General features: G+C 40.3%; 1 protein-coding gene across 2 annotated transcripts; it reads right to left on the bottom strand.

The window, feature by feature from the left end:
- Positions 1-778: 778 nt before the first annotated feature.
- On the bottom strand, positions 779-11,214 carry LOC125298023 (B-cell receptor CD22-like). 2 transcript variants are annotated; one of them, XM_048248654.1, is made up of 11 exons: positions 11,129-11,214; positions 6,690-6,766; positions 5,697-6,041; positions 5,293-5,535; positions 3,736-4,080; positions 3,299-3,547; positions 2,732-3,098; positions 2,275-2,347; positions 2,038-2,106; positions 1,427-1,536; positions 779-818 (listed from the first exon to the last, which is right to left on the bottom strand). In XM_048248654.1, exons 2-10 carry the CDS (start codon positions 6,742-6,744, stop codon positions 1,456-1,458), a joined length of 1,827 nt encoding a protein of 608 aa, XP_048104611.1. In that variant the 5' UTR covers positions 6,745-6,766; positions 11,129-11,214; the 3' UTR covers positions 779-818; positions 1,427-1,455. The 2 variants fall into 2 exon arrangements, with proteins under 2 accessions (XP_048104611.1, XP_048104612.1); XM_048248655.1 differs by having other exon boundaries at positions 2,281-2,347.
- Positions 11,215-12,059: the final 845 nt, after the last annotated feature.

The raw sequence follows: 12,059 nt of genomic DNA, 5'->3' as shown, positions 1-12,059 counted from the left end.
TTTACATCAAGAAGGTGTTGAAGCAAACAAGTGAGTATTTTTTCAACAAAATTACACCAAGTGATATATAAAATCATAAGAATGAACAAGGTCAACAATATGAAATATCTTGATGTACAGTAAGCCTAGAACTGTTGAGTGTTCTGTCTGCATAAAATATTCCAGAATGGGAATGTAAAGAAGAAATGATTTTAGCATTCAGCATTCCACCTTCAGCACCCTCTGCTGAGTGAACAAGGGAACAGCAACAGTTCCCACTCATCAGATGAAAGGAGAGCACACATTTTCAAGGACGTGCGCTCGCCACTAGATTGCGCTTGGATGAGCCAATGACCCAAAGATTTTTGGGTCTTTATAGCTTTATTATTTATATTATATATGATTTATTATATATTATTTATAGCGTGCCGCAGTCAAAGTCCAACTCGGAGCAGAGGCAACCAGTTCTTGTGTGCACAAGCCATTGAAAATAATGGGTTTCAGAGTGCAGCTGCGTGTAAGTATCTCCAGTCATAACACTTCAGCTTTATCTGATGCAGAGTCTCCAGCTCAGTTTCTCTCTCGCGCTCTCTCTCTCAAAGATACAAGGATACAAGGAAGTGTTAAAGTATATATTTTTTTGGCCTTTTTATGCCTTTAATGATAGTGACAGTGGAGAGTGACAGGAAGCGAATGGGAGAGAGAGGGGGTGGGATCCGGAAAGGACCACGGGGCAGGAAATCGAACCCGGGTCGCCGGCGTACGGTGCAGGTGCCCCAGCCAGTTGCGCCACAGCTGGGGCGGATCCAAGGAAGTTTATTGTCACATGCATATAGTTACTGGAAGTAAGAAATGCAGTTAAATTATGGGGGTGTAAAAAGTGCAGTAGAAGAGGGGTTTAGTAGATTAAGTGGCAAGGGCTGCATAAGAAGGTGGGGGAGGATTGGAATTGGGGCACCAACAAGGAGCACCCAAGAGCAACAGGGGCAAGGAAAAACTCCCTTACCAAGGGAAGAAACCTTGGGGCAGATCCACGGCTCAAGGGGCTAACCCAACTGCCAGGGGTCTTGGTGTGTGTGTTGGGGGGATGACAGGGGAGATGGGATAGTGTGCTGTGTATGTGGGGAGAGGGCAGTGTGCAATATATGTGTTGGAGAAGCTTCCTCATGAGACAATGTGCTGTGTATGGGGGGTGCAGTGTGCTGTAAGTATGTTGGGGATGTGTGTTGGAGAAGCTTCCTGATGAAATAATGTGCTGTGTATGTAGGGGAGAGGGGGGGCAGTGTACTGCAAGTATGGTAAAGGGACTTACTATTGCAAGCAGAGTACTGTATGTATGATGTATGTGAGTGATGACAGAAGATGTGTGTGTGGGCGGGAGGGGAGTGGAGCAGTGACTGTGTGTGTGTGTGTGTGCAGTGTGTGTGTGGGTAGGTGGGGGCATTACCTCTCGCTCTGAGGTAATTCTGTCTTGCCTTAGTTCTCGTAGTCTGGAAGCTCAGTTGGGACTGAAGCTGCAGGGGTGTAGGTGGCGCCATCAGCTGAGACCTTCAGATTCTGAGAGCAACACACATGAAAGAAATGTAATGAGAAAAAAAATACCCAAACATTATTTTTTACATTATTTGGCGCAAAACAACAAATAGACTCATATTCATGGACATGTCAGATAGAACTCATCACTTCTCTATTGAGAACCTGTGCATGTGGCATCAGCAGAATATGGCTGGACATGCTGTATGCTAAATGGTGCAATTTGGAATAACCATAATTTGTATATTCGCCTGTCTTTACTTAACATGTTAATTTGAAGATTTATTCTCCATTTACTGACATTTCTCAATTAGACGTGTGACGTTATGCAATCACTGTTCTCTTGATTTGGAACGTAAACGTCAGACAATTGATTTCCAAATGCTGAGTGATTCACAGTTCACAGTTATTAGCTGTGAAGAATCTGAGGTTATCTCAAATCATTCAATACAGTAGCTCTCGTCCAATAGCAATCAATGTCAAAGCCATAGCCATCTTACTGAACAATGAGAGACATGAACTTACTGCAAGAGTGTCATATTCCGGGGATATGGTCCTAGGGTTCAGAGCTGTGTAAGTGTCATTACTTGAGTCCTACAACAACAATAAAGTATTAAGAGGAGCACTGCAACCTGAGCTGTTTGCACACACTGATCAATAACATTTACAGAGCCTTAGCAAAACATTAGCAAAACATCACAAAACCGCATGCCATATATTAGCCGTATTTCACAACGTAAAGAAAACAGGATACAGTTCCACCGTTACCCGTGATCCAGCGGTGGTGCCTCTCATTTCTGCAGTGGAGGAACCTCTCCCCTCTCTGGCTTGTGTCCTGAAGGGTGAGATTTGATTAAACACTCTTAATCGCAATCTACACACTCTTCAGTTTCTCAGTAACAAACTGCAGTTCCAAACACAGGACAACCAAGAACTAATATGACTCATATTAACACACATACAGTATGAGCTGTTGAAAAGAACTAATATGACTCATATTAACACACACGAGCTGTTGAAAAGAACTAATATGACTCATATTAACACACACAAGCTGTTGAAAAGAACTAATATGACTCATATTAACATACATATGAGCTGTTGAAAAGAACTAATATGACTCATATTAACACATATAAGAGCTGTTGAAAAGAACTAATATGACTCATATTAACACACATATGAGTTGAAAGGGATCATCATACACAGAACTACTTATATTCTCTTGTAGACCATAGCTCCAAATAGAGCCCCAGTCACAAGGCCAGCCAGCAAACCTCCAATAATGCCCCCAACCACAAGAGTCCAGCAGTTACATTTTACATTTAGCTCCACCACTGAAGATCTGTTCTGTCCGATCACGTTCTCTGCCATGCAGTAATAGCGTCCACTCTGTCCAGAGTTGATGTCCGCAAGGCTGTAATTCTGACTTGATCCAACTTGTGAAGATTGATTTCCAGTTTCCTTATACCAGGCGTATCGGTGTGCTGGTGGGTTGGCATCACTGCTGCAGGTCAGAGTCACTGAGCTGCCCTCCACCAGGTCACCAGAGGGATGGACTGATGCTAATGTGTGTCTTGGGCCATCTGTCAAAAATATTTCATTTCAGAATAAAAGTCCCTCTTTTGTGACTCACAAAAAAAGGCTTAACGGACAAATATAACTCTTTTTCACAGTAAAATATATTCAGTTGACTGTCATGCAATGGTCCTCATATTCTTCCACATGCCATGCTTATCTATACATTTTCATCAGGGAAAATAAATTCTGAATATCAAATACTTACATCTGACACTGAGAGTCTGTGCAGGTGAACTGTGAATCTCATGTCCCTGAACAGCACAGGAGTATTCACCTGCATCTTCAGCGCTGACGGAGTCTTTTGCCAGCCTGTTATCTGCTGTGTGTTTATGAGGCTGTGAGTTCTTGTACCAGATGTAGGTGGGGTTGTTACTCAGACTGCAGATGCTGCTGCAGGTCAGTGTCACCTTCTCTCCCGCTGACACAAATTCTCGACTCACTGTTACATGAAGATCTAATCGCAAAAGGATGTGCAGTATTGTTATTTCCATAAATCAAAATGCATTATGTACTGCACATCTAACTGTCGAATAATGTGTGTAGTGTGAACAGGACAGATACAATGAAGTTGTTACTTCATACTCCCACAGAGAAAATTCTTTTATATGTAAATTCATTTTTTAAAATTGAAATATGAATTACCTGTGAGAGACAGAGAGACCTCGGATCCAGAGAATGTTCCTTTTGGGTCATCGGTTCTCAACCTGAATCTGTATTTTCCCTTAATGTCACTCTCTCTCAGATCCTTGATTCGTAGGGTGCAGTTATTTGTGTTACCCCCAAGATATTCCACACGCCCCTGATATCTGGAATCCTGATTCAAGTCTGTTGGTGTATCAGGAAACCAATTGATGTGCCAGAATGTTTCTATGATTTGACGATTGCTGGGATACGAGTAAGTGCAGGGGATGTCCACAAATGACCCCTTAAAACCACAGATGCTGGTAGAGGAATACGTCACATTGTAGTCTTGCCAACTCTGGACAACTATTCACATACAGCGGGGAAAATAAGTATTGAACACGTCAACATTTTTTTCAGTAAGTATACTTCCAGTGAGGCTATTTGCATGAAATTTTCTACAGACATTAGTATTAACTTAGGTAATCCACACATATAAAAAAATCCAAACATTAATGTCCCTAAGTAGAGTTATGAGTAAAAAAGTGGAATGTTGACGTGTTCATTACTTATTTTCCCCGCTGTATCAAATAAAGGTTAAAGCATTACTGCTACTGGGCTTTTCACAACAGGACACCTAGTCACATATCAAATAAAGGTTCACAACAGGACACCTAGTCACATATCAAATAAAGGTTCACAACAGGACACCTAGTCACATATCAAATAAAGGATAAAGCATTACTGCTACTGGACTTTTCACAACAGGAGACCTAATCACATAACAATTTGATAACATAAGCAGCAAGCTATGCTTTGATTCACACACTGATGTTGTTTGTGCCAAAGCTCATCAGCACAAACTGAGGAATTTTAACATTGACCCCACTATTTTTATGAGAATGTTTTATTCCTGTTTTATTGAGTCTGTTTTAACCTTCTGTTTTATCTGCTGGTTTGGTTCTCTGTCCATAAAAAACAAAAATCGACTGCAGAGTATCGTCAGGAAATGTAGCAAGATTGCAGGCATCAACTTCCCCACTCTCTCTCACACCTACTCCAACAGAGGGGCAAAGAAGGCCCAATCTATTGCAGCTGACCCTAGGTGGTCCAATCTATTGCAGCTGACCCTAGGTGGTCCAATCTATTGCAGCTGACCCTAGCCATCCCCTGTCCTGCCAGTTTAAGCTACTCCCCTCAGGCCGTAAATACTTCATGCCCAGATGCAGGTAAAAAAAGACTCAGAAACTCTTTTATCCCGACTTCCATTTCCATTAAACAGTCTGCCAGGACTGTTTTAACTATTTATTATTTATTATTATGTTTTAGATACTCGGGTATTTTTTTGGCTTTATGTTTTTACGCATTGTTGTGTGTTTTGTCCTTATATCTGTCTGCTGGCTGTGCAAATAATTGCCCCTTGGGGACAATAAAGAGACCTTGACTTGACTTGAACGTAAGGGGAAAACATTTGCTATTTATTGTAAAATGACACGTCACATACTTGTATACTACCCTTTCTCAGTTTCAAATGTGCCAACAAAATGACGACAAAAAATGCAAGTAACCAGAACTTACAAACAGACGGTGATGGCTGAGCCTCATGTCCTCTTACAGCACAGGAGTAATTGGCATTATCCTCCTTGCGAAATGAGGGTATGGACAGGGTGTTGCTGCTGGTTGTGTGTATGTTACTCAGAGGCTGTGAGTTCCTGTACCAGATGTAGGTGGGGTTGTTACTCAGACTGCAGGTGGTGCTGCAGGTCAGTGTCACTCTGTCGCCCTCCTTCACTGTTGCTGGACTTACTGTTACATGAAGATCTGACAGTAAAACAATAGGCCGTATATTGTTATTTTCATATCAAAATGCAATCATATGTACGTACATCTAATGTCTACAACTTAGTGTTGTGTGTTAATTTATCACTCATAACAGCAAGAAACAAAGTCAGTTTACATATAAAATGGTTTACATCACATACCAGTAAGAGACAGAGAGACCTCCGATCCAGAGAATGTTCCCTTTGGGTCATCAGTTCTCAACCTGAATCTGTATTTTTCCTTAATGTCACTCTCTCTCAGATCCTTGATTCGTAGACTACAGTTGTTCACTTTATCCCTAAGATATTCCACACGCCCCTGATATTTGGAATCCAGACTCAAGTCTGTTGGTATCTCAGGAAACCAACTGATGTGCCAGAATGTTTCTCTTATTTGACGATCGCTTGGATATGAGTAAGTGCAGGACATGTCCACAAATGACCCCTTTAAACCACAGATGCTGGTAGAGGAATACGTCACATTGTAGTTTTGCTGACACAGAACACCTATAGTCACATATCAAAGAGAGGTTAAAGCACCCCATATGATGAAAATATGGATAAAAGTATTTTGATTAGTTTGCACATCATTTGTGCTTAGTTTCCTACCCAAAACTAGAAAGTTGCTAAGTCGGTAACCGCCTATAGAGGGCCACTCAGACAATAGCAGAAGTATTGTTCGTCATGTTATGAGGTTATGTGCCATCAAAAATGATTTTGGAAACGTTATGTTAAGGTCAAAAAACTGTTATGGGTGCCTTAAAATAAATTCAACTTTAACTTGTTTAGTTAAACTAGTCATTCAGCACCCCACTGACACCCAAATGAGTCCAAAATAGTGCACATTAACAAAGCTGATTAAATTACACTTTCATAGTCTGTTACTGTGAGATAAGTCTTGGACTATAAGCAACTTCAGCACTTTGTGATCATCCTCCATGCCTTGGACTATAAGCAACTTCAGCACTTTGTGATCATCCTCCATGCCTTGGGGGCCTGTTGTGTCATTGAAATGTTGGCCTTGATTGTCACGGGAAACCATTTCAGGCAGGAGAGCATCCACAAGACCAACCCTAGGTAAATATTAATCATAGACTGTATATATATATAGCTACAGTCTGATATGATATCAATACAAACTCAGAAGTGAAATACCTGTAGATATGCACAGGACTGTTGTGAAAACCAGAGGGCCTTTGGTGACTAGCATGGTGTCAAGCAACCTGCCTTTTCTAAAACAAAAAAGACAAGCCATAGCACTTCAGAGACAGTAATAAAGCAAGCTTGGTTTCTTCTTGTTAGCTTAAAAGTGGTACCTATGAGACAATTTGCCAACATGTACATTAAAGTGTAGGAATTTGTTTTGTTTTTTTGTCAAAGTGTGTTTGTGTGTGTGTGTACTTCTCTTTTTTATTAGGGGTCAGTGTGGATGGTGTCGATCAGGGATCAGTGCAATTTTTACAGGGGGGATAAGTTGTCTGAGTTGTTACACTGCACTGACACCACTCGCCACACTCCAGTTCTCAGTTCCTGTATCATGCACCAAGGTGAACTATGCACTATGTACTCAAGTAACATTAGCTTTGAGACTGTATCAATTGTGTCAGAGCTGCAGAAGGTCAGCCAACCAGAACAATCAAAAAAGCTTACCACAAGAGAACCAACAATGCTTTTACTTGGAGATACATGGTAGTTGTCACTTAACTAGACTTGAGAAAGGCCACTGGCCAAAATGTTGTTTTTTTTTTTTTTTATTTGTGTGCGGTCTCTATTTGTTCATAATATTATGTATCCCTAGACTGGGTAAACCCAGCCTGATCTGCCGGCGATTTGATTTCGCCCTGGAAACCTCCCATTATTTCTACCCCACTTCCATTACAAATCTTTGGGGACCAATCACAAACTGGCTTATCCACCTGGCACACCCAGATCGTTGGTCTGATTGGTTGAAGGACTATCCAGTTGCATACAGACTCATTTAAACTATGCCCGTTGATCATGCCTCTTGTGCAGTAGAAAATACAGAGCAGATTCCCCAGACTAAAAGATTGAGCTTAGTCTGGTGATAGCCAGGCTAACGTATCTGGTGACCAGCACCTCTACTCTGCTTTTTCTCTACCTTTTTTCTACTCAAAGTTGTCACTTACTGTAGCTATAAACATCCCTCTGAAGAAAAAGGAAATGGTGACCAGAAGCATTATTCCCTAATGATGCAATCCTTAATCTGTTTTGCGCAAGCAAGAAAAATAAAAAATATCTAAAGCTAGTATGATGGACATGCAAATGAGTAGAACTAGTAAGTCATTTCGTAGAAACAAGAGCCAGAAAAGACGATGATGCAGACATCAAGATATTTATAAGCAAAGGAAAAGGTTAAATAATTTAATGTGAAACCGTTTCAAAATGCAGTTTGTGAATATCCTCTGCCCAGAAAAGGCATGGAATTAAAGTCAATGTCAATCTCAAACACAAATATCAGAACGTAAAAAAAAAAAAAAAAAAAAAATTATGACGCACAGTTAAGTGCCCCTTAAGAAAGTGTTGCTAATATTCATTCACTTGATAAAAGTACGGGCATAGGCTTTTGTGAAATGACAATGCAACTTTCTTTTCATCAGGGGATTTATTGACAGTTTTGAGATAACAGATGATTTTCCCCCTCATGCCAGTATGAATGGTGTGGATCAGGCAGCTTATCTATCCATCTACATAATTTATTCTGAAGAAATCATCAGGGTTTTTCATGACCGTTTTGAGATAACAGATGCTTCCCCCCTCATGCCCTATTGCCCCAGCCCCCCCCAATAAGCAGAGGTGGAAAGTAACGAAATACATTTACTCACGTTACTGTATTGAGTAGTTTTTCTGTGTATTTTGTATTTTTTAAGTAGTTTATAAAATTGGTATTTTACATTTTACTTGATTACATTTTGAGTGAAGTATTGTACTTGGCTACATCAAAATCCCATCCGTTACTTGAGTAAAAAAAAAAAAAGTTAAGACTAACGAAAACAGAAAGGGAGAGAAAAAAAAATCGCCCTACAACAGGACAGGAATCAAGCTGGCGCCATGCAGTCTTTCTGAAAGTGATGGAGTGACTGTGATGGAAAGTGATGGCCTAACCTATGAAAGTGTACAGTATTTTCCGCTATTTCAATGGGTTGTCTCAGTTCGTTTTAGCACTAATGATTGCGGAGATAGCCTATTCAAGCAAACACTATGGGATTTCGTGTTTTGACGTTTGTGCTCACCTTTCTTTGGAAAGAAGTTTATTAGTTGTTTCCCCTCATTTTGATGTCTATTTTTCCTGTTTCGGCCTTTGTTTTTGGTAACCTGGCTTGGCTTTCTTGGAGAAATACATTGCACCAGCAGCAATTAGCGGTCCACTACTAGCGATGCTCAACTAAATAAACAAAAGATAGACTATCGTGCAGGCGGACTAAACCATTTAGCTCTTTAGCAAGGGAGAGTGACCTTAGACAGTTTTCACTATGTTTTGTATACAAAATCCAGTCAGTCCTGTCATTTTGACATTTCATTTGGAAGTTAAAATATTCAGGTAAAATGGTGGAAATAAGTATTGAACACTTAATTTTTTTTCAGTAATTAGCCTGAACTTCATAGGGTTAGGGTTAGGGTTAGTGAGTCTATTCAAATTTTTCACCACACATTATATTAACACATATAAAAAATCCAAACATAACAGTTATGTGTAATAAAGTGGAATGACACAGGAAAAAAGTATTGAACGTGCCTACTGAAATTTCTTCAATACTTGGGGGAAAAGCCTTTGTTTGTAATGACAGCTTCAAGACATTTCCTGTATGACAAAACTTATTAGTCGCAGTATCAGGTGTGATTTTGGCCCATTGTTCTAAACAGATTCCAGGGGTCCCTCTTGTGAATCCTGATCTTTAGTTACTTCCAGAACTGTCTAATTTAATTTAATTGAATTGGCTGCCTTCAAGTCTTTCTGGAGCTTTCTCAGAGTGGTCCTTGGCCCTTGGAATTGACTATCCTTCTGACTCCCTGGTCAGAAATATTGTGAGGAGATCCTGTGCATGGCCGGTTGATGATGCAGTGATGTTCCTTCCACTTGCAGATAATGGCTCCCATGCTGCTTACTAGAAGATTCTGAAGTTTTGAAATGCATCTGTAACCAGTTTCATTGATATGTTTTGCAACAATAAGGTTGCAAAGGTCTTGGGAGAGCTTTTTGCTTTTATCCATCATGAAATGTTTCTTGTGTGACACCTTGGTAATGAAAAACCTTTTTATAGCCCATCAATATGTAGGCTACTAACCAAGCTTATATTAATTTGCACAGATAGAAAGGATAACTACTCTCTAACCACTTACAGATTCCAGCTCGTTCCTTCCCTTTCCTTAGTGCTTTTTCTTTAGCGTGTTCAATACTTTTTCCTGTGTTATTCCACTTCATTACGACTCTACTTATGGAGTTGTTTGGATTTTTTTATGTGTGGATTACCTAAGTTATTGCTAATGCCTGGTGAAAATGTTGTGCCCCCCGTATTCAACTTTTCATTCAGGCATTTTTTTAAATGCCCTCTCCTCCATTGGGGCCCTATATTTCCCACTTTCCCCAAGTCGCCCTTTAATGTGCTGAACCTTCTGCTCGTTTCCAAATCTAAAAAAACTCTGCAACTCAACATTGGCCTGCCTGCCTCAGCTGCCTGTGAGAGGCATTTCAGTTGTGCTGGATTACTGTTCACTGCAAAGCGATCAAGGATGAGTGCAACTAACTTTGAAAAATCAACTACTGCTCAAACTTAAAGGAGAACTCTTTCACATTTTTTCACAAAGATCTCCATTTCTCAACATCACTGAGTACTGTCGGTATGAACAAAACTGAAACAATCGGTTTTACCTAGCTCGAGTTGCTCCAGCCAGCTACACACTGGGAGCATGAACATTGCTGCCTTAGCTGCTGGCTGCAGCAACTTCGAGCTAAGACCAAAGTCCTTTTAGGCAAGTCCCTCCACTCGGCAGGCCATATTGCAGCGCTTTTGGGCACTTATCGTGCATCTATTTCAGCAGAAATGCGTGTGCGTGGGCTTCCGCGACACCAATCTTGCTCCAGCGGCAAGATCACAACAGATGATTGGCACGATGTCTTCACAGCACACCACATGATTGGCTCAATGTATTTTACAACACACCACATGATTGGCTCAATGTATTCACATGTCGACGTTTTTGCCGTGGAAGGGCGTTACAAACTAACCCCATGCATTACTATGGAGGATTTTTTGAGTGCTATATCTCCTCATTAGAAAGTCTCTGGTAAAACTGGTTGTTCTGGTACCCAAAAAAAAAAAAAGTAACTAAGTAACTTTTTACTTAAAGTACATTTTAAATGAACTACTTTTACTTTTACTTGAGTACAGTTTCAGATCGGTATTTTAACTTGTACTTGAGTAATATTTAATCAAAGTATTGGTACTTTTACTTGAGTACAATATTTTCATACTTTTTCCACCTCTGCCAATAAGGAAACCACCTGGACAGAGGCCCATATACCCTAATTCTCGCAACCTACAGATCCAAACAAACAAACAAAAACGCCTACTCACTTTTCGTGTTGGGGTCAGAAACGCGTTACGCTGTTAGTCGACTTTCAGCAGCCTCGGCTGACCTACTGTATTGTGCAGTGAGTGTGAGCGACTGGGATTCCAAAAGGAGAAGGAGCTGATGTTGCTGCTCTCAACTTCCTTCCCCACAGAGCTGAACGTGTTTCACAAGATATTGTGCACTAATGTGAAACCACAGGACACACTATGAGCAAAGGGGGAATCCACGCAGTGAGGACAGGAGGTGAGACCAATATGTGGCAATTTATTGGCAATGTCGCAGGGCGTAACCAATCATGACTCGGCTCAGTCAGCACTTTTTAACATTTAGAGAAAGCTGATGGAGGTTTACTTTAAATGACAGTTGAGAGAAAATGAAGTAGCAATTATCTCAACACATCTTATCCAACAAACTGAGGCAACTGATGTCACCCACTGTGGAGAATACATTTGAAATATACTGAAAGTGTATTTAACACATGGGAAAGAAACATGTCATGCAAAGTACTGATTTCTACCACTAGAGGGCACGGCATCAGATGGAGCTTTCAGTCAGAACCCACAAGTTTTAATCCTGATAAAAGTAATGACTGCTGGGCATGTTTGTCCCATTAACAAGCACAGAAGATTGCTGAAAATGTGTTAAGACAACTGAAATAAATTTAAACATGTTCAATAGAGCACTGATGTTTATAACAACTTCAACAATAGCTTGTGAACTCAGATAGTATTCCAGAGGGATCTAGGTGACCACTAAAAGAGTGAATCTTTTCAGTGCTAAAATTGGAATGTGCACAGCATTATATACAGCAGATGTGATATTTTTGTCTTTTGTTTTTGTGAAACAGAATATAAAATAGATTGGAAATGGAATAGAAATACATTTGAAGTTGAATGGAAATTGAAGTCAATTGCGTTTATTGCCCAATGGAAG

This window comes from Alosa alosa, chromosome 7, assembly GCF_017589495.1.
Source record: "Alosa alosa isolate M-15738 ecotype Scorff River chromosome 7, AALO_Geno_1.1, whole genome shotgun sequence".
Taxonomy (NCBI): Eukaryota; Metazoa; Chordata; class Actinopteri; order Clupeiformes; family Clupeidae; genus Alosa; species Alosa alosa.
The sequence above is the reverse complement of the archived record's forward strand: the minus strand, read 5'-3'. Positions and strand labels throughout refer to the sequence as shown.